Source organism: Phyllopteryx taeniolatus, chromosome 12 (genome assembly GCF_024500385.1).
Source record: "Phyllopteryx taeniolatus isolate TA_2022b chromosome 12, UOR_Ptae_1.2, whole genome shotgun sequence".
In the NCBI taxonomy this organism is placed as follows: Eukaryota; Metazoa; Chordata; class Actinopteri; order Syngnathiformes; family Syngnathidae; genus Phyllopteryx; species Phyllopteryx taeniolatus.
This window is the reverse complement of record NC_084513.1, coordinates 12,644,669-12,666,106: the sequence shown is the minus strand read 5'-3', so window position 1 is coordinate 12,666,106 and position 21,438 is coordinate 12,644,669. Positions and strand designations below refer to the sequence as shown.

Below are 21,438 nucleotides of genomic sequence, written 5' to 3'. Positions count from 1 at the left end.
AAAAAATAATGTACCTGTAAATAGTAGTTGTTAATTACTGTCAATAAAAACTGAGAATTACTTTTGTTACCAATTAGGTGCGCAGAGAGGTTCTAATGTTTTTTTTCACCAAAATATCAGATTTTCAGTTTGCTTGAAAATAATTGCTCCAGTGGTAAAATTACTGTATTCAGCTGCCACTTCAAAGCTGCTAGGTTGCTCTATTTGCCTTATTTTCGACTTTGTTGCTATTATATGACTCACATTATCCTATATTCTCCAGATCAAAAAACACATTTTCTTTTTTGTCTTCATGGTGTGTGTGTGGTGTTAATTTCGTCGTAAGTTACCAACTACAGTATGTTTCTTTGCAAAAAGGGCTTAGGGGCTGACACAGCAACTTTGGATATAAACAAACACACTGACAACAGTTTTATTCTTTTATTAATAAAAACACAAATAAAGACATTTATTAAAACAGTCACACACAGCCCAAATTGTGACATGTTTCATGGAGGGATTATAAACACATTGAAAAGGAGAGCAGGATCACATCTCGCCTAATGACAACTTCAGTAGACTACTCCACATTACTTAAAAATAAGTGTACCTATATTGCAGCTGCCAATTACAACTTGACACCAGACACTGAAATAAAACAGTACAAAGAAATGTCTCACCATTGTTATTGTGCAGTGTAGATTTCAGTCAAAGTAAAGCATATTGCTCAGAGATGTAAAGATGCTGTATGTATAGCGTCTAGTTGAGCTTAGATAGTGTCACGTTGACCAGGAATTATATTAGTATTTTCTTTTTCAAATTCAAAATGTCAGTCATTTACTCGCTTGAATCAGCAATATGGCCATATCTTGCTTGGATATATAAAAAAAATGTCACCATACATTGATTGTATTGTAAACTTTCCACATTTCTTCTTTTACTTTTATCCTGCTGGGAGAATCAGAACAGACATTAGTCAAGGATCATAAATTATTCAGTGAATGTACATATTTGCTGTTAAACATCTTGAATACCTGTCTTCAATATAACACAAGTCTTCCTGCATTCATCTTCAGTTTCAAATCGATTGTCATTTCCAGCGCAGCCTCCATACCAAAATTGTGCGCAGGAATTAGCCTGCTTATCATAATACCAGCGGATGTTGTATGATCTGCAGGTGCCTTGGTCCAAACTGAGGTTACAGCGGGGATCGCGAAGTGGAACTTCTGAAGAAGAAAAAAAAAAGTGATTTAAAAAAAAAAAAATTTTTTTTAATGCATACTATGGCATGTGAGTTTAACTGCATGCAGTACTTACCTTCAGGAAGTACTGGACTTGCTACTGCCTGCAGCTGATTAGAATTTAAGGAAGAACTGGAACCCAGTTTAGATGAAGATCCTGCAGCGGAGGAGGATGATGAAGGTGATAAGACTGCCTCATTGGACACAGCGCGTTCCTTCACATGTAACAAAGAGGCTGTTTTGTTCACTACAACCACGCTGCCGCTGGCCCTCACATGGGCCCTCAAGTCTAAATCTTCACCGTCTTCGTCTTCTTCCATCTGAGTGAGACAAAAATCCAAGACCATTTCAGTATTTTGTTTATTTCTGATGTCAGTATTTGTAAAAACAAATAATTCTGGGAATGACCTGACTAGGGAGTGGATCAGCACTGATGGGCAGTGCGAAAGTGTCCCCACGGCCTCGGCTGTTGGTACGTCTCACATTTGTGACCGCCTCTTGGTAACCATTCCCATTTACTTCATTCTTGTTTTTTCCATAGCCATTGTTGTATCCATTGCTATGCTGTCCATATCCATTGTTACCATTAATACTGAGTCCATTGTTGCCATTCCAGTGCCCGTTTGCAATGCGATTATAGATGAGGGCACCATTTTCATCCTCGCAGAACTGGCTGATGACTTTAGACTCCAGTGCTGAAAGCAGAAAATAACAGATGAAAAAATATTTCATACACTTCCAGGTATTGTTTAATGTAGAATGGACATAATAATCGATTAATTGATTGCTTGGAATGCTGTTGTGTGAAATTGATTGTTGATGAATTGGGTGTCGAAGCAAATGAGGCAAAAGGAAGTGCACAACAGTGAACTCCTGTATATTCGCGTATTCACATAATCACAGTTTTTTCTTTTACCTATCCTCTGTTAATTGTTGAAAAACTCCCATATTCACCGTATTACTGCCCAGGCCAAAAGCAAGGAAAGTATTTATTTGCTCCTGTCTTGTGGCATCTTGGAGCCAAGAAACTATGTTGAATTTAGTTGAGGAGCTTCATTTAAACCAAAATAATGCTTTTTCGCCAACTTGAGGCCGAGGAACTAAGTTGAAGTGAGTTGAGGAGCTTTGTGTGGACAAAAGTAGTGCTTTGCCGCCATCTTGTGGTATCTATAGCCAATTATAAACTTTTTGCGGGAAGTGGCTTGCAGATTTTCACTATTTGCAGCAGGGCTTGGTCTCAAGCCGCAATGTTCACATTTTTGTTGTCCTGAGTTTAGAGAGTGTAATGCTTTTCAGAACAACTATCACAACATTCCATTATCACCTGGCAAAGTGTTGAAGTCATCAATAAGGTACATGTGTTCACTATCAGGGTCAGAGGCAATGAGGTTGAGTTCTCTCAGAAACTCCGCCTGCGTCAGATCCGAGGAATTGACGATCCCCAGAGCGTACATCTCAATATTTGCTGCATGAGCCTCTCTCACGGCAATATCAAGTTTAACGGGCTCTCGCTTGTCAGTCTGACCATCGGTGATGACGATGGCGACCTTCCTGACCCCGGGCCGGGCGCTGTAGAAAGCCTCCTGTGTGGCTTTTCTTATGGCGGTGCCAGTATAGGTACCCTCCCCCATGTAAGGCATCTTTCGGATCGCCTGCTTCACATCTTGTTTGTTCGTGTAGCGGACCAAGTTGAACTCCAAATGGACATCCAGACTGTAGAGGACAAGGCCGATTCTCGTTGCATTGCGTCCCACCGTGGTCCGGTCCACCAGCCTGGTGACAAAATCTTTGATGATTTCAAAATTGTCAGGGCCAACACTCTCTGAGCTGTCGATCACAAAGACGAGTTCCATTGGCCTTTCTTTACACTTGACGCCACATCCTGACAACAACAAAACACACCTTGAACATTGCCTACTGTACATCAAAAGGGCTCAACAGTATGTAATTTCATTTGATAAACATTCTGCAGGTTAAAGTAGTCGCAAGTTTAAGTAAGGTAAGTTAAAGTAGTAGTAGTAGTAGATAGTCATGTATCTCCCTAATATATTCCAAATGTACAGTATCCGCTAAAGCTGGTTTACGAGAATTTAATCTGAATAAACTATGTGTTTATTTTCATTGTTACTCTGAGGAGCTTGGACATGTTGTCAAATATATGATTTTTATAAGAGTCATATTTTTATATGCAATATGCCGCCCCCTCTTTATTTGGAGTGGAGTGTAAATTGATTTCACTGTTTTCCTAATACAGACACATTAATTTGACTCACACTTACCACATATTTCTTTAATGAGTTTAATGATGTCCTCTCGCTGAAAAACAAACACATTTCATTAAAACTAAATATCTACTCTTTGTCAGAACATTCAGAAAGGGATTAAAATAAACTTACTGTGAGGCCCGCGTCTCCTTTTGTTCCTGGTTTTCCCTGTTATTTTATGAAACATCACAGTTTTGACTGTTTGATGAACTTTCACAAACATATCATAGTTATCTTTATTAAAGATAATTATTCAAATCTATCTATTGGACATAAGTATCTTGATCAAAGTCTATTTTTACATACTGCTTCGCCAGGCACTCCTGGATCTCCCAGATCTCCCTCTGCACCTTTCATTCCCCTCTCACCCTGAGACCCACGGTCACCCTGTATCAACAATGGATATCTAATCAGTCCGAGCTCAAGCAATCAGATACAGTAGGCCATATATGCAACAGTCATAAAAAAAGATGAAGAAGAGAAGAAAACTCTTACTTTAGCGCCAGGGAACCCATCTCCTCTCGGCCCTCTTGGTCCGGTCATACCTTGGGCTCCAGGATCCCCCTGAAGTTAATTAAATTGGTACATAAACATTAAATTAAAGTTAGCAAGTCTAAGTCCTGTAAAAAATTAGGATGGGAATTGGTGGTAACCTGTACCTTTGGTCCTTGAATACCCACTCCTGGTGGTCCATTTGGGCCAGGAGGTCCTGCCCTCCCAACATTACCCTTGAAACACATACAAAAAAAATAAAAAAAAATCAATCAATCAATGAATCAATGAATCAGTCTCTAGTGATTATCAGGACTAGAAATGGCAGTAGCCAAAGAAATTCTGTGTGAATGCAGAAAGAACAGTACATCTTAACAATCTTGTGCAGAATTATTTAAGAAATGTGAATGTTCTCCTTTATTAAATCATGTTTTCGTTGGAAAATATCAGCAATCACACAGTTTGAAGAAAATATGTATGAAATAACCAAGTAATAATCTTACTGGGGGTCCTTGTATTCCCTCTCCAGGTGGGCCAGGTAAACCTGGCAATCCTCGAAATCCAATGTCACCCTGGAATATACATGACACAACCAAACTGATTTTTTTTTTTTAAACATACACCAATCCATGTCAAACGATCAATATATAGAGTGAAACCTTAGGTCCGGGAATTCCTATACCCTCTGGGCCTGGTTCTCCTGGTAACCCTGGAATTCCTGGGGGGCCCTGCAAAAGAAACATGTCTACTTGTTAACAATACCAAAGGCAGGTTAAGGGGCGTCATGTTTTGATCGATGATGGTACAAACCAAAGGTCCTGGGGTGCCTTCTCCTTTTGGCCCAGGTTGACCATGTGGACCAGTATAACCTCTATCACCCTGGTGGAACAAAACCCAGTTGAGATGATTTCAACAACATAATCCAGATGCACTTTATTCATTTCGTAAAACACTAAATTATAGCAGTAGAGTTTACCTTTGGACCTGGAAGTCCAAGGCCTGTTTCCCCAATTGGTCCAGGTGGACCAGAGGGACCAAGATCTCCCTGAAGACGTGAAATTGAAGCCATACTACTGATAAGTAATGTTTTCAGTGCATTTGAAGAACAGTGCTTCACAAGTGCTTCTTGTTAACTAAAATGTGTCTTACAGTGTGGCTCGATAATAAATGTTTGGTTATTCACCTTTGGACCAGTTATGGATCGTCCTGGTTGCCCTGGAATGCCCTGGTGACCTGGTACCCCACGTTCACCCTAGCAAGTGGTAGTTGGCAAAGAACATGAGCTAGTTTGTAGAAGTTTTCGTTACTATGATGGAAACATTGTCACATTGATTATTTAATTCATGATTCTTTGTTTCGTACCTTTGGACCAGAGTGTCCTGAGATCCCTGGAGGTCCATGTAACCCTCGGATACCCCTCAGACCCTGGTCCCCCTTTGAAGGAGTACAAAACATAGTGTAAATGATCTGTGTTGAGGTTAAACATTAAGTACCAAAACCAAAATACAAACCTTCTCTCCTTGAGTCCCAATTCCTGGAGGTCCCTCAGAACCTCTTGAACCTGGTAACCCAGGCTCCCCCTAAGAGGTCAAAAGGTCGATGAGATACAAACCCCTTTTTAGTTAGTTAGGTTAGAGCTAGAGTTTGCGTAATGTTCTGCACCTTCTGCCCTGGCGCCCCATCTTCTCCTGGAAGACCAGGTAAGCCACCTAAACCAGCAGATCCAGGTTCTCCCTATGTCAATAAAACAACATCATTGGATACTGGATAGATGCACTACATTGTTGCATACAGTATGAGCTAAATGATATCATAGTCAATTTAAAAGTAAGGACATTTTGATGAGTAGTTGTCTCACCTTTGGACCAGATTCACCAATGCCTCTCTCTCCTGGAGATCCCTGTTCTCCAGGTAAACCTTGGTCCCCCTAGAAAAAGAAACAGACGTTGTTCCTCAAAATGATATAAAGAACGTAGCGTGCACATTTATTGTTTATATATAGTATGATAGTTGTGTTAGGGACCAACGCATGCATTTTGAGCATGCATTTTGAGAACTATGTCCACAAACCTTGGGTCCAGGCAAACCCTCTCCTGGAAGCCCTCTTACTCCTGGTGGACCCCTTGGACCCTCAACTCCCTGGAGGAGTGGAAGTTAGTATTTAATTTTAGCAATCCCAACTGTTAAGTACATGTGTTTCGGGAGTGAACTGATGAAAATGTAAATCGGTTTGCTGACCTTCTCTCCTTGTATGCCCACTCCTGTCAGCCCAGTGGGCCCTGGAGGACCTGGGGGACCTAGTTCCCCCTGAAGGAAAGCATCAAAGTCATAAATGAAAGAATTGTTCAAATGGTAATACAAGCATGAAATTTGGTACATCCATCCATTCTCAACACTGTTCAGGGTACCGGGGCGCTGGAACCCATCCCAGCTGACTTCGGGCGAAACGTGGACTACACCCTGAACTGGTCGCCAGTCAGTCGCAGGGCACATATAGACACGGACAACCCTTTGCTTTCACATTCACACCGTCACTGAGTGAGAACTGAACCCACGCCGCCCGCACCAAATTCAGGCGAGTGTAAATTTGGTACATATACTCTTCAAAATACCACTGGCCACGCAAAAGTCCAAATTTGTTTTTTTCCTGTATATCTCAAAATGTGTTCATTTTAAGCCTCATAACTGTACTATAATTGAATATAAAGTTGGGTATTGTGGATATTTTTGTACCAAGTGAATCTAAGTCTGTATGTATTTGGGTTCTTTAAGGTACAGCATAAAAAGGGGCATGAGCCATAACTTTAAATGTTGTTGATAGATATATCCATTTCCATATCCATCCATTTCCTGTACCGCTTTATCCTCCCAAGAGTCACGGGCATGTTGGAGCCTATCCCAGCTATCTTAGGGCGAGAGGCAGGGTACACCCTGAACCGGTCGCCAGCCAATCGCAGGGCACATAGAAACAAACAACCATTTACACCTACAGGCAATTTAGTCTTCAATAAACCTAGCATGCATGTTTTTGGGATGTGGGAGGAAACCGGAGTGCCTGGAGAAAACCCACGCAGGCACGGGGAGAACATGCAAACTCCACACAGGCGGGGCTGGGATTTGAACCCCGGTCCTCAGAACTGTGCGGCAGATGTGCTAACCAGTCGGTCACCGTGCCGAATGTGAATATATTGTGGACATTTCAGTCCAAAAGATATGTCTTGTAGCTATTATATTTCTTTATATACACGCAGTTGACATTGGGTATGTGGTTGGTTTATGATATAATGGTATTAACTTACCTGTTCTCCTTTAATTCCTGCACCCTGTTGTCCTCTCGATCCCCTCGGTCCTGGAAGCCCGCGATCCCCCTATGGAGTAAAATCATGCCATGTTAGTTACATCACAACCACTTGATATTTATTGGGTCCTTGCCAAATTCATATTGTTCTCCACTGAGATGGTTATGAAGAGGAGCGTGTTGGCTCCTGTTACCCACTTCATTCAAATGATCCTAGCTGAAAGGAATGGAAGTTAGTATTTATTTTTCCTTTCATACCAAGATGATTCCCCTGGAGTGGGCTTTTTGCAATACCAATGAAAAGTAGATGTAAAGAACAAGCAGATGGCAGCTAGTGTAATGAAATGCGTGTGAAACTTGTGCATTAGTATGTGAATGTGTGCGTGGCTTATTTGAGGGGGCTGTGCAGCTGAGGAATAAAACCTATAAAACCCAGCTAAGGAAGTCTAGCTTGGGTCAAACAGATGTGTACTTGCTTGAGGACATTTCTAGTATTATTTCAGTATTTCATTTGACAAATAAATGTCTTCTTTTATTTCCACATAAATAATCCCCACTCAGTGACAAATGTCGATACATGTGCCGTCTTGTAATAAAGGCCGGAAACTTTGGTAAAAGTAATATTAATCATTGGCATTTAACTGAGGTTGGAAGCATACTACGTCATTAAACAGTAAGATTTATATCAATCATTTCATATTGTTCCTGGTCGATCTTTTTTGTTGCAAACGCCTCCAGAATTAACTTTTTGCAGAATACATTATACAATACTGTACATCAATGCAGCATGTTACAGCAGGACAAGGCTGAGCACACAGACACATAGCATGTTGTAATGATTGAGTGAACGCCTGATTTGTGAGCCAGTGGGTTGGAAGTAAGAAGTGGGTTTGACGTCATGCGGGTCATGAACTAAACAATGAATCCCAGTAGATCCATCCATCCATCCATTTTCCATACCGCTTATCCTCAATAGGGTCACAGGCATGCTGGCGCCTATCCCAGCTAACTCTGGGCGAGAGGCGGGGTACACCCTGAACTGGTCGCCATCCAATCGTATATCAATCATATAAACAAACAACCATTCGCACTCCCATTCACACCTATGGGCAATTTAGAGTTTTTAAATAACCTACCATGCATGGTTTTGGGATGTGGGAGAAAATCGGAGTACCCGGAGAAAACCCACGCAGGCATGGGGAGAACATGCAAACTCAACACAGGGGAGTCTTGGTTTGAACCCGGGTCCTCAGAACTGTGAGGCCGATGTGCAAATCAGTTGTTCACTGTGCCGCCTCCAGTAGATCCACAAAAAGTTGATGTTCCAACATCACACGTTCCTTCAATTGGCTTTGAAAATGAATTAAGAAAAAGCTGTGTAGAACCTTTAATTCAAATACTTTTGAGGTCATCCAATTCTGAGTTAATGCAAAATGATTTTCGGGGGAAAGAAAATCTCTGCAGTCACAGAAAAACCCAGTTTGTTTGTTGTGCAAGATGTTATGCAGGATCTCAGCAAATCTCGAGCTACTTCAGCATATCTTTGAAAGATAAGCTCAGTAACCACTAGCCTTTACGCGATCAGGATTTTTGGGGCCGATCACCGATCAGCGAGTTTAAAAAAAACAATAACCGATCACTGATCCGATCACAAGATGGAGGAATGTGTCTATTTAAATGACCTGTTAATTTACGCTATATACTTGTGTACTTAATTTCTCAAAAATATATATTTACAATAAATAATGTATATCTTTGTTCCTCTCTTTATGCCAGTGAGGCATAGTGACAGACACAAATGAATGGTCTTCTATTAGATGGCAGGAAGTAAATACAGTAATTAATGTATCCACTTTTTGTGACATTTTTGTTTGTTGGTGTGCCGTAAGATCTTTCAATTGTAAAATATGTTCCTTGGCTCCATCAAGGCTGGATACCACTGCTCTAGTCAGATCGTGTATTCTAATCAGTCAGGTCAAACCAACATTACATGACAGAAATAACGGGTGCTAACTTACTAACTTTATTACTTACTACTTATTATTATTACTTAAGTATAAGTATTACTTATTACTTCACCCACACCGAAACTTTAGAGCATGATTCGACAGAACCGCGGCATGTTTACGTACAACCGTCAGTACTAGCAGTAGCTTGCTAGGATACATAACGTTTTATTGCCTGCTTGTGAGCTTTAGTGTATTAAAAGTACGTGAACATACATCAAGCAAGCCTTAAACGAACGTCCTCTTCTGTCCTGAGCACCGGTGACCACCAACACACGTTTTTCCCCATTTTGTTTTTATAATACAGTCGGCGCGCTCAACTCTTGTTGTCGTCGTCACGGTAACGAGTGTATCCGGTCGCATTTGAGTTGACAAGATAAAGCCCAATGATCGTAAAAAACGGGATGCGGTGGTATCGGAATACAAGATTTTATCGCAGTACTCTGACAGTGCAATCGTAAAAGAGCAAATTTGTCTTGTAGTTTGATCCGGGCATTAAGTGTTGTCTGTCTCAAACGTGTTGTCTGTTCCACACCGCCGACATGTTTATTATTATTATTTTTTAAATAACTTTTTTGGCCGTCAGATATTTCCAATACTATGTCAAAAGACACGCGACAAGGCTAAATATAAACTAGCTTTTGGATTCAATTATACTGTGCACGTGGTGACGCGGAGTAAATGTCTTTGACGTCATTGATCGGATCGGCGAATTATGACATTAAAGCCGATCAGCATAAAATTTGGTAACCATAGAACCAAGCACTGTTTGTACACTGATACTAGACATTACCTGTACAGTTTAATAGATCAACTCTTTTTCCATTATTTCCTATGGTAAAATGTATTCTAAATTCTAAAAAATCTGAGGTTAACCAGCATCCTGGAATGGATGGTGTTTGACCTTACAGTGTAATGCTACATAATACTGTACCTTTGGTCCAGGAAGGCCCTCACCAGTCGGTCCTTTTCCCCCTTGAACACCTTGTGGCCCTTGAGGTCCCTGTAAAAAAACAAACAAAAAAAAAAAAAAACATAATTGCTCATACAGTATCAGACATAGAGCGTTCATTCAAGAATTTGCTGTCACAGAAATATACGTGTAGGATTCATTTTACAATAAAATTCATTAAAGAAAAGAAGTCCAAACTCACTGGTGGACCATGTGCCCCAAGGCCTGCAGGACCAGGAGGACCTGGGCGGCCCTGGAATCCCATGTCACCCTACAAAATGTAAGGAACTTGATGTATTAACAGGCTCAGAAATGTAACTGCAAGCAAAGCACTCTAGATAAAATAGATTAAGCCAAAGAAAAGACTGTGACATACTTTTGGCCCAGGTATTCCAATGCCAGTTTCCCCCTGAATACCTGGAGGGCCGGGTGATCCACGTTCTCCCTGTCATCAAAACGTAGGTTATCAGTTGTCTCCTCACAGGTCAATACATGTTTTGAACTCAATCTGTCAGTTTCAGTCAAGTTTCAATGTCTCAGCGCTTATGTAACCTGAAAAGGGCTGTCATTGCATAACAAGATAAAATGCACTTAACGTCGAAAACTTTGGTCTAAAAAATAACAGCTACTGTACATAGATTTCAGAGAAATTCAGTTTCACCCTAGGGCATGTTTTAGAGACTGTGGTGGTTGGATTAGATACCACATCATTGTGATTGTGCAGTTTGGTTACTCAGCCTGTGTATTAAACTTAGTATCCAACCCAAATTGCAAAGATACAACTTCCACAGAAAAATGAGATAAATGTAAATATTACAATGTGATGAATGTAAATATTACAACATGAGTGATGTCTCAACCGGAGTACAGTGGTGACTTGAGATACAAGTTTTAATTTCTTCCGTGACCACACTCTAAATCAAAGACTTATCTCAAATCATCTTTCCCCATTGAAATGAATGGAAATGCCATTAATCCGTTCCAGCCTCCACAAAAAATATATTTTTTTAATACAAAAAATAGCATTCCGTAATAACATTACTGTATGAAACATATAGTAATAAAATAATTAAATAGAATGGAAAGAATTAAACAGTTCACGCATCCTGATATATTTATGGCCGCTCCTTCTGGTGGGTGCCTCTTGGCCATCCAAGGGGCAGTATAATACAGTCATGCAGAAACAAACGAATAGTTTCACAACTACTGTAAATGGTCTAGTAATCTGCAGCAATAGTTAGTTTTTTTTACTATCTATATGCATAAGTATTGTTGTATGGTCTGTCTAAATGTGTTCCCCCACCGTTTGTGTTCAATTATTTATTGCTTAAAGGTGGCATAGTTTACCAAACAAACTTTTTCTAGTATTTGGGATGTAATACTGGCTCTATGGTGCCTCAGTAAACATGTGAAATATGAATTAAAATCGTCCACGCATTCCTGAGTTCCAGATATTTTTCTGTCGAGAGGCCTGAAATCCGGTCATTCAAATTTCTTGACCTTATCTACGTCACGAGTGAAGATCTCCGCCTACCTCTCCGCTCCCGAGCCAGCGTTGTCAACATAACAAACACGTGTGCTCTCACATTTGGGTCTTCTACTCAGAGACAACCAATCAGAGGAAAGGGGGCGGTCTTAGCCAAATATGGACAATATGGGTACAAAACTGGGTCAAACAGAAGTAGCTGTCCGAGGGGCCTTTTCTGGTATGACAAAACCAATGTGTTTTTTTTAAAATGAAATCAAAACTTTTATACTAAGTCCATGTTAGAGAGTCACTCTATGGAGGTCTAAATCACCAAAATATGGGACCTTTAAAGTGTTCTAACACCGCCCCATAGATGCTATTCTTTAGCACGTCTATGGCGTTTCCCAATATGTGTTAGCATTAAGCTAGCAGACGTTAAGAGACTTAACAGACTGTTTAGTTGACAGTAAACTTCAATTGGAAGGCCTATTTAAAAGCCTCTTTTTTTGAAGAAATGTTCACTAGTTGTCAAACTGCTGCTGTGAAGTGAGCTGAATTCACTGCCACCAAACAGTGCTTGTACCTCAACGTTTTGCTCTCATATCAAAGAAAAAAATTGGCAGAACGTCGAGTCACTTGTATCTCTACTGTACTGTATTCAATTATAGCCATGAAACATTAAAACATTTTGAAATTAACAAATTTCTTCCCAGGGTACTTCCAAATACATCAATACATAGCAGGATGATTTATGTCTATGGAAATGCTGTAGACATGTCCTGACATGAGAGCATACACAAATTTTTCATGTATTTTAAATGTACATTATGTTGGCGTTGTTAAAGATGTTGCTGTAGGCACTTCCTGATTTTAGAAAGTGGATACAAGACATTGGGAATAACATGAGATATTTTTTTCGGGTTCATTCCTTCACTATTATAATTATGAAGGGGAACATTACCAAATGCTCCCCAAGGGGTCTTTTCTGAGACAAACAACTTTATGTGCTGCATGTTAACACACAGTGGTGGTAATAAAACTTCAACCTGTTCTTAAACATTATAGTAAAGGAAATTCAAAGGTCACAGAAGGGGTTCTATGTCATTAAAAAAAAGATACTAACGTGCTTTCCCTGAGGGCCTTCTGGTCCAATGTCTCCATGTGGTCCTGGTAGACCCTGGACACACACACAACATGCAATTAAAAACTAGTATGTGTATCTGACTGTGTATCTGATGTTTTTTCCACTGCTTCATTGTGAGTCAAGTAGGGTCCAATATGAACACCAGTTTAATGTTGACAATGCAGGCAAATCATCCAGGTAAACAAAATTACAAAAAGAGACCATAGCAAAAAAATTATAAATCAGAACATTTGATTATGATTAAGAATTTGCCAAGAATGTAGCCTACTGTATGTCACGCATACAGACACCTACTCAGGTGTAATGCTATATATGGAATATGTAACTTGTTGCCTGAAATGTAATTCTAATATTAAGCCAGAAAGAGTGATATAAAATTACATGCGCAAGACGATTGCCATAGTCATGAGTTCTATTCAGTATTGTGATTATATCTCTTCTTATTCAGTATTTACTGACCTGCAGTCCTCTAAGTCCTCTTACACCAATCAAACCCTCAGGACCCTGCAGCAGGTCACATAATGACAATATACACATAAATTCTAATAATTAAAGTATATTATGATAAGTTTGTCACATTTTCGTACCCTGTCTCCTTTGATTCCTGGAGTGCCGCACTCTCCCCTTTCACCCTGTGGATAGATTACTAAGTACATGCAAACATGAACTGTGTTTTATAAAATTACCAGTCATCTGTTATCTTGACTCACCTGCTCTCCTTTGTAACCTGATTTTCCCTGAAAATATATGTGATTAGCTATTAAAGCGTAAGATACAGTAAAAATATGCACGTTTCAACAGAACGTTTTGCTCAATTACCTCAGCACCGTCCCGCCCGGGTAGACCACTTATTCCTGCTTCACCCTGAAATGTCACGATGATACTGAGTCATTAGCACAATAGATAGGAGTTATAGGACAATTTTTGTCAGTGTAAGGTTAACATTGAGAAACAGCATAAACATTGTATTGCTAGTTTAAGTAAGAATGTGATTGAATGCAGGTGAAGAAAATATACAAGTCTGTCTAAATGACTGTTTGCGTGTCTAAATGTCATTTTTCCATGTTAGGACAGTGGCATTGGATTAAAAATGGATACCTAATACTCTGAAACCTGGGGAATACCCAGTGTATTCACTGTAAATTTCATCTGTACTTGGAATACATACTGTATATTCTGGTCATCTGTGACTTTAACACTAATTTGCTAAATGTCTTTATAATAATTTCCCAGTCTTGGAAAAACGAACCCAAGACAACTTGCTCCAAACTGAAAAATGGATCTCAGGTGTGGAACCCTGGGTCTGAGATAAAGGTATAAATAACTTCTTTAGAGCCTGTCAGCCGAGAGGGTCGAGCCATTTGTACGAATAGGCGCACACCTTTTGCCCTTTCAGCCCGGGGGCTCCCTCTTCTCCTGGACGACCTTTCTTCCCCTGAAGAAGGAAACAAAACCATGGTTTTAGAATTGGCAGCTCAGTTCTGGTGTTTCACACTTTGGATCTTGTGGTACAATGAATTCACATATAGCCATGAAAAGAAATTTTTTTTGGGGGGAATCTCAGATGACTCAGAGGATCAAAACAAACATGGGAGGAAAGATCAATATACTGTTGTCTAAATACGTGCACGACACTTATGGATGACACCACGAGTCACTTCTATATGACATCTGAAGCAATAAATGGGGCATGAGTAGTCTCGCCCGTGGGGGCCGGGGGTTATTGCGTTGAGACGCACCTGGATGTATGTCAGTTGCTATCCTCCAGACATCGCTGGTTTGTGACCATTAAACCAATAAGAGCAATTATGGGAGCAGCCTTGTCTGAGTGGAAGAATTTGAAGAATCTCGCCATGGAGAAAGCACCTGGTTGATGGTTGTGCAGCTGTCTGTCAGCACAGCATGATTATTTTCCAGTTGAATAGAAGTTGAGAAAATCCAGTGCGATCATGCACTAAGGAAACTAAATATGTCACATCCAGGACTCGAGTAATGCATAGGCGTGCACATGCTGAAGTCTAGGACCCCACTTATGAACACTGGGGGACACACACACAAAACAAAACAATCCATTTTTATACTGCTTGTCCTCATTATGGTTAGCCTATCCCAGCTGACTTTGGGTGAGACGTGGGGTATGCCCTGGAGTGGTCGATAGCAGGGCACATGTAGATACACAACAATTCAAACTCACATCCACACTAATGGGCAAATTTAGTCATCAATGAACCTAAGCATGGATGTTTTGGGAATTTTGGAGGAAGGCGGAGATGGGATTCGAACCTCATTCTTTAGAACTGTGAGGCAGACGTGGTAGGCTGGGATAGGCTCCAGTTCCAAGCAACCCTAAGCAGTATAAGCTGTATAGAAAAGGATGGATCTTTGATGTGCATTTTATGGTAATATAATATTGCCCAGTTTTGACACTGTGAGAGGTATTACATTGTTTTATTGCAGTTGTACTGCCCCATACTGAGAGGCATTTCTAATGGCTTGCCCTCATTGGCTAAATATAATAATCAAAATGTATAAAGTAACTCCGAAAGTTACTAAACTAAAACTGATCATTATCATCTTTGGAAAAATAGAACTTTTGAAACACGAGCATTTAACACGATTGTTTGAACACCTGCAATTGCCATAGATTAAAAAAAAAAAAAAAACATCTTGAGGGCATGTCGACTGTTATGACACTTCAAAAGAAGTTAATACTCACCGCAGGCCCACTGGGCCCCCTCTCGCCTTTCTCACAGGCACATTTCTGAGTCAATGGGCACTGAAAAAAAAAGACAAAATACATAATGGTAGATTTAGAATCAGTATAATTCAACCAAATTGCAATCAATAATGTGAGTGTAGACTGGTAGGGAAGCGGTACTTACTCCTTCATCAGCCAGGTCACTCTGCAAATAAAAGCAAACAACAGAATTTCAATTGTATCCTTATAACAGACCAAAACAACATCCATCCATCCATCCATTTTCTGAGCCGCTTCTCCTCACTAGGGTCGCGGGCGTGCTGGAGCCTATCCCAGCTGTCATCGGGCAGGAGGCGGGGTACACCCTGAACTGGTTGCCAGCCAATCGCAGGGCACATAGGAACAAACAACCATTCACACTCACAGTCATGCCTACGGGCAATTTAGAGTCTCCAATTCATGCATGTTTTTGGGATGTGGGAGGAAACCGGAGTGCCCGGAGAAAACCCACGCAGGCACGGGGAGAACATGCAAACTCCACACAGGCGGGGCCTGGGATTGAACCCGGGTCCTCAGAACTGTGAGGCTGACGCTCTAACCAGTCGCCCACCGTGCCGCACCAAAACAACAAAGTATGTTAATTTATTGATTAAGTTTAGTAAAATATTTGAAGGATCCCCTGAGGAGGAATTCACTTACAGCAGTGTAGGTAAATAAAATTAATAATAAATAAAAAAAATTGGTAGTAAGAAACTGTTATACACAACAATTACTTTTTGTTTTGTTTCTTACATAGGTTTAAGTGTCATGTGATTGTTTTTAGCAGCACATTAAAAACTATTTTAACTATTGTGGAGTAATACTGTATATTGGATATCAAATGGATATTGATATAGTTGCATATTGTTCAGCTATAACAATGTAGGAAATTAGTAAATGTCACTTGAATAAAAAAAAAAAACCCTCATGTTGAATGTAAAAGAAAAACATATTCAACATATTGGATAAGATCATGGAGTCAAATTCATCAATCAAGTGTAAAAAACTTAAAATCCAGAGCTATACAGTTTAGAGTTATTCTTTCATTGTCTGTCCATGTGTCTGCTGTGAATACTATACATAGTAAATAGGTAATGTTATATACTCACAATCTTAGTGGCTATATTTTCAACTATGTCCTTGTCTTGCAAATTGTGGAGGAAGTGGGATGTAGGAGAGCTGGCGAGGATGCGGAGCTGAGCCACATTGACGGGCTCGTTGGCGGTGCGGGTAATGCCCAGAGTGAAGAACTTGATGCCCTGGTTCTTGGCCTCGGCGACAGCATAGAAAATATCCGGGTTCCTCGGGTGGGAGGAGCCATCAGTGAGGAGCACAGCTACTTTAATGCTGCCCGGGCTGGATTCCTCTTGGTAGATCTTGGTCATGTTGGTGATGGCGTACGTGGTGTAGGTTCCATGGCCGATGTAAACAATGGGAGCAATGCGGTTCTTGAAGTTCTCTATGCCCCTCCAGTCATTAAATCTTTGCTCTGTGATGACTGTACTGCTGTACTGGAGCAGGGCCACCCTTAGGCTCAAACTGCGGCCTGTCTGCAGTTTCAGGCCTTGGAGTTTGTCTACCAAATTCATAGCAAACTGCTTCTCCTGCTCATGGTTGTCTTTGGCACTCTCAGAGCTGTCCAGTAGAAAGGAGAGCTCCAAGCTACAGTCCTCATCCAGGATGGCTGCATCAAGAGAACACATGCGGAATCTCTTTAAACACGTTTTACTCAGGGTTAGGTTACCAAATATGGTTCCTTAAACCAGTGGTTCCCAACCACTATTAGCATGCCGTGAGCAAAGAAGCCAAAATTTATACTCAAGTAAGAGTACTGTTACGTTATGTTGGATTGGTGAAACAGAGACGTGACAGCCCCCAAGGCAGAAGTCTCTCCGACTAACCAGAACAAATAGATCGCGAAGGTATTAATGGATTGAGAAAAATAAAAGTAGCGTGCAAAATGTAGTTCGATGTAATTGTGTAAAAGTGGTGTTTCTTCTTAACAGAAAATACTCAAGTAAAAGTAAAAAATTTCGTTGCAGTAGAACTACACTGACGAGTAAATTACCCAAAATTGACTTGAGTAAACGAAATAGAGTATGTAAATGTAACGCATTACTGTCCTCCTTTGGCCATAAGAGCTCATTAGATGTGCTGTCGGAAATTATCTAATTTACCATTTAAGCATTCATTCTCACAAAAAGTATTTATTCACTTCAAATAATGTATATTTGTTCATCTATCTACTGTATGCCACCAACGATCGTGACAGGCTGAACAATTAAATACTCTTCCATTAGATGGCAGTAGGTAAAAGTAACCTTCGTTTCCCCCAGTTGCCATTCATACAAGAGAATGACAGCTTTGAGTGCAACTAAACAGATCCAGATTTCACACTAAGTCGATTCATGAGTAAATCAACATTATTTCAATATACAATATAGCCTGTATACTTTTTGGCGGTGTACCATGAGATTTTTCTCATGTAAACTCAACAAATAAAGGTTCGGAAACACTGTCTTACACTGTAAAGGAATACTTTTCCAAATTCATGAATTACGTGAGACAGACAGACAGACAGACAGACAGACAGACAGACAGATATTCTTCATTTTGCTTACCTTGCCCATCATACATATTTGCAGCCAGTGGTTTTGTGCGAGATTTGGCTCTTCTGTTATAATGCAGATCTTGAGCCCAGACACAAGTCAGTACTGTGGCCAACAGCACTGATTCACAGGAGAGGAGCATCCTTTTCTCTACTGGAAAAAAGGAAATTTCCATGACATAATAAATACATGCAATGGAAAGTATCCATAGTGAACAAATAGTCTTCACTGTTCAACCTACTTTGAGATGTTGCAGTATTTCAGGATGCTGTTTGGACCTGCAGGGCCAGCAAAAGGATCAGGTTGCATGAAGAGCACCACTTAGCTCATTTCCCATCCATCAGCAGCAACAGCAATGTTGTCCTTCTTGGAATCAGACAGTCGAAAAAGCTGGAGTACTCACACCTTTTATAAGGAAGAACCACCCAACCACATTCAATGGATTCTTGCTTGCATGCAGACTCCCTCTCTCGCCTCAGGGCTTAAGAAGGCAGGAATATGTTTCCAACCATCATGGCTTTGAAGGTGGAGTTTTGCAAGTTAACATATTTTATCTCACTTTAGTCTATGAAATGTTGTATGAAAAAGGGTTGTTAAAACCTTTGATTCTAAAATACTCAATGCTCACAGGAGGGGTTAAATATATTTTCACTGCACACTTTAGAGAGTTCCAACACAAGAACTCCATTTACAAATTGATTGATACAGTCATAGAACTACATGCATCACTGTGGGAGTTGTTTCTGATCTATTTTGTTTACCTTTTTAGACATCCATCCTTCCATGTTTTTTAATAGCGCCTGTCCTAATTAGGGTCACATTAGGGTGAGCTGGAGCCGATCCGAGTTTGGTGACAGGGAGGGAACCCTGGACTGGTTGCGAGTCAGTCGCAGGGCCTTTTAACCTACGTACATTATGTGAGGGGTAACATATTAGAAACGCCTCTCAGTATGATGTAGTGTAGCGTTACACCACTGCAAACTACATGCTTTTCAGATAGACATAGTATTACATGTAGAAGCGCTCAAAACATTCAATAAATGTAATGAACAAATAAAGCAAGAATTGAAGTCGCTCGTGGTCCACTGGTAAAATGAGAGTAATTATAATAAATGGAAGCACACATTCCTAGGCTGGGGGACTGTAAAGGTTAAGAGGGCAATGACCTGGTTACCTTTGCATTAAAATCAGAACAGTCCAGTCTAGAGAAAATAGGGTAAAAGGGTGAAGGTGTTAAATGAATCCAATTACACAAGTTGGTGAAGGTATAGTGGTGCTTCGAATGTAAACTTCACTTTCCTTCCTTCAAAAATTCAATATTGAAAACCAAAGACTGTTTTTCCCCCCCAAAGAAAACAGATAGCTACAGGCCTTCTTTTCACCTTCTGACCTCAACAGATGACCATAACTGACAGAAGCTGACCTTGAGGTGATCTCTTCCCACTGCAGTTGGTCCAGTGCACACTGCGGGCGATGGATTCAAGGAGCTTTCTGCCCACTGTGCTCCAGGTGAGGAGGCTTTGTATTGCAAAGCTGCAGGCGAGAAGTAATTAGAGGAGACTTTCTGACACAAAAGAATGTTTCACTGAATGATAGGTTGGCAAAATCCACCCTGTTGCTCTGTGATAAGTGACAACATGCGGCCATTCATCATTTACTGTATATGCGCTGTAACAGCATTTCTTGGTTGTGAAAAATAATGGCCTCTTCTTAAAAACCCACCTCTTGAGTTGTTTTATAGTCCTGAGCGTTTGGATGATTACAAAATTACACAATAGTGTATATTGTATATACAGTCATGGCTAAAAATATTGGCACCCCAGGAGTGACAATATTTTTAGCCATGACTGTATAAAAAGACACATGCGCTTTTCTTTTCCTGACTGTCCGACATGAAATCAGACTAAACCTTTCTGTTTTAGGTCAATTAGGATTACCATTTTTTTTTCCTATTTTCCCAATGCCAGAACAATGAGAAAAGGTGTGCCAATATTTTTACCCATGACTGTACCTGTAGATGTGAATGGTTGGCTGCCTCTACGTGTCATCCCAGTGATTGACTGGTGATCAGTGCAGGCTGGAGGTCACCTTTCAGTTTAATTCAGATGAGATTGTTTCCAGATTTCCTGTGACCCTGAACAAAAGGAGGATTGCGTGACTGCATTCCATTAAAAAAAATAATGTGTTGAATGCCTTTAACAAGGGTTGCACCGATACCACTTTTTTTCAGACTAAGTACAAGTACTTACATTTGATTACTCGCCGATATCAAGTACCAATACTTTATAATGCCACCACATCACAATTTGAGATTTGAGTAAATTGAGTTAAGAGCCCAGTCAAAGAACACATTAACTCGTAAGTCAATAGTGGTACCGAGACTTATGATTGCCCCAACTTAACTTAAGTTGTTCGAGTTACGAGTCCTCACTTGGTTGTATTTCCACTTTGTGTTGTGAACCAAAATTGTAGTTATGAGCGAGCTTTAGATCCCACATGCCGCTGCTCAGTACAAGTGAAACAAAAGGAGAGCCTGGCGCAGTTGCATGCTGTTACATTGCGTTTTTGGTTAGTATTGACGGTTTCTACTGCATGTAATTGCAACGTGATAGTGGTGGTACAATGAGGTGGATTAAGTCAGGTAAGTACACACTGAAGGTATAAAATGCACGGCCCGCCACTGCTTGAACTACAATTGATATGAAAAATAGAATTGGAAGGGAATTGAATTATTATTAATACAGTAGGCCGACAGTAATATGATAGGTTGGCTGGTCTCGGTTCAGCTGCAGTTTTTTTTTAGTGTAGAGCAGGGGTGTAAAGATCATTTTAGTTCGTGGGCCACATTCGCTCCAATTTAATCTCAAGTAGGACAGACCACAATATTTGTGCCTTAAAAATCCATGAATAACAACTATTCAAAGATTTCCCCATAGTTTTGGTGCAAACAATTTTTGGAATATATTCACATTTATTCATTAACGTCTTGTTTCAAATCATATGAACAATCTAAAATTTGAAATATATGTATATTTCAATAGTATTATGAATCAGTGAGCATGAACCATTCAGTTATGCATCTGTTGTAAATGTATACATAAAAATACAAGTTGTGGCAGTGCATGAAAAAAACCCAAAAAGGTTTCACCAACCTCTTATGAAGTGAAGCTTTTGACTAATATTTTGTAATATTTAATTTCTTAAAATATTTATACAGAAGGTATTTATTTCCACAGAGATGTAGCGCT

General features: G+C 40.2%; 1 protein-coding gene across 4 annotated transcripts; it reads right to left on the bottom strand.

Annotated features, from left to right (window-relative positions):
• Nucleotides 1-406: 406 nt before the first annotated feature.
• Nucleotides 407-21,131, bottom strand: col28a2a (collagen, type XXVIII, alpha 2a). 4 transcript variants are annotated; one of them, XM_061793615.1, is made up of 38 exons: nucleotides 20,202-21,131; nucleotides 19,614-19,723; nucleotides 18,432-18,595; nucleotides 18,203-18,343; nucleotides 16,691-17,265; nucleotides 15,727-15,747; nucleotides 15,561-15,620; nucleotides 14,226-14,279; nucleotides 13,664-13,708; nucleotides 13,555-13,581; nucleotides 13,432-13,476; nucleotides 13,304-13,348; nucleotides 12,824-12,877; nucleotides 10,609-10,677; nucleotides 10,435-10,503; nucleotides 10,215-10,283; nucleotides 7,276-7,344; nucleotides 6,215-6,283; nucleotides 6,047-6,115; nucleotides 5,835-5,903; nucleotides 5,639-5,710; nucleotides 5,488-5,556; nucleotides 5,339-5,410; nucleotides 5,160-5,228; nucleotides 4,953-5,021; nucleotides 4,787-4,855; nucleotides 4,636-4,704; nucleotides 4,480-4,548; nucleotides 4,144-4,212; nucleotides 3,980-4,048; nucleotides 3,791-3,871; nucleotides 3,617-3,652; nucleotides 3,500-3,536; nucleotides 2,545-3,102; nucleotides 1,629-1,915; nucleotides 1,297-1,540; nucleotides 1,014-1,202; nucleotides 407-930 (listed from the first exon to the last, which is right to left on the bottom strand). In XM_061793615.1, the coding sequence occupies exons 4-38, from the start codon at nucleotides 18,330-18,332 to the stop codon at nucleotides 923-925; spliced, it is 3,675 nt and encodes a 1,224-aa protein (XP_061649599.1). In that variant the 5' UTR covers nucleotides 18,333-18,343; nucleotides 18,432-18,595; nucleotides 19,614-19,723; nucleotides 20,202-21,131; the 3' UTR covers nucleotides 407-922. The 4 variants fall into 4 exon arrangements, with proteins under 4 accessions (XP_061649599.1, XP_061649597.1, XP_061649596.1 ...); XM_061793613.1 differs by having other exon boundaries at nucleotides 1,014-1,205; nucleotides 18,203-18,340; nucleotides 20,202-21,126; XM_061793612.1 differs by having other exon boundaries at nucleotides 1,014-1,205; nucleotides 20,202-21,125.
• Between the last annotated feature and the right edge of the window lie 307 nt (nucleotides 21,132-21,438).

Coding starts and splice junctions, on each gene's coding strand:
- col28a2a (XM_061793613.1), bottom strand. CDS start 18,332: ATGCTCCTCTCCTGTGAATCAGTGCTGTTGGCCACAGTACTGACTTGT. Junction 13,709..14,225: donor CCGGGCTGAAAGGGCAAAAG/GTGTGCGCCTAT, acceptor GTGACATTTCAG/GGTGAAGCAGGAATAAGTGG. Junction 13,477..13,554: donor CAGGTTACAAAGGAGAGCAG/GTGAGTCAAGAT, acceptor ATCTATCCACAG/GGTGAAAGGGGAGAGTGCGG.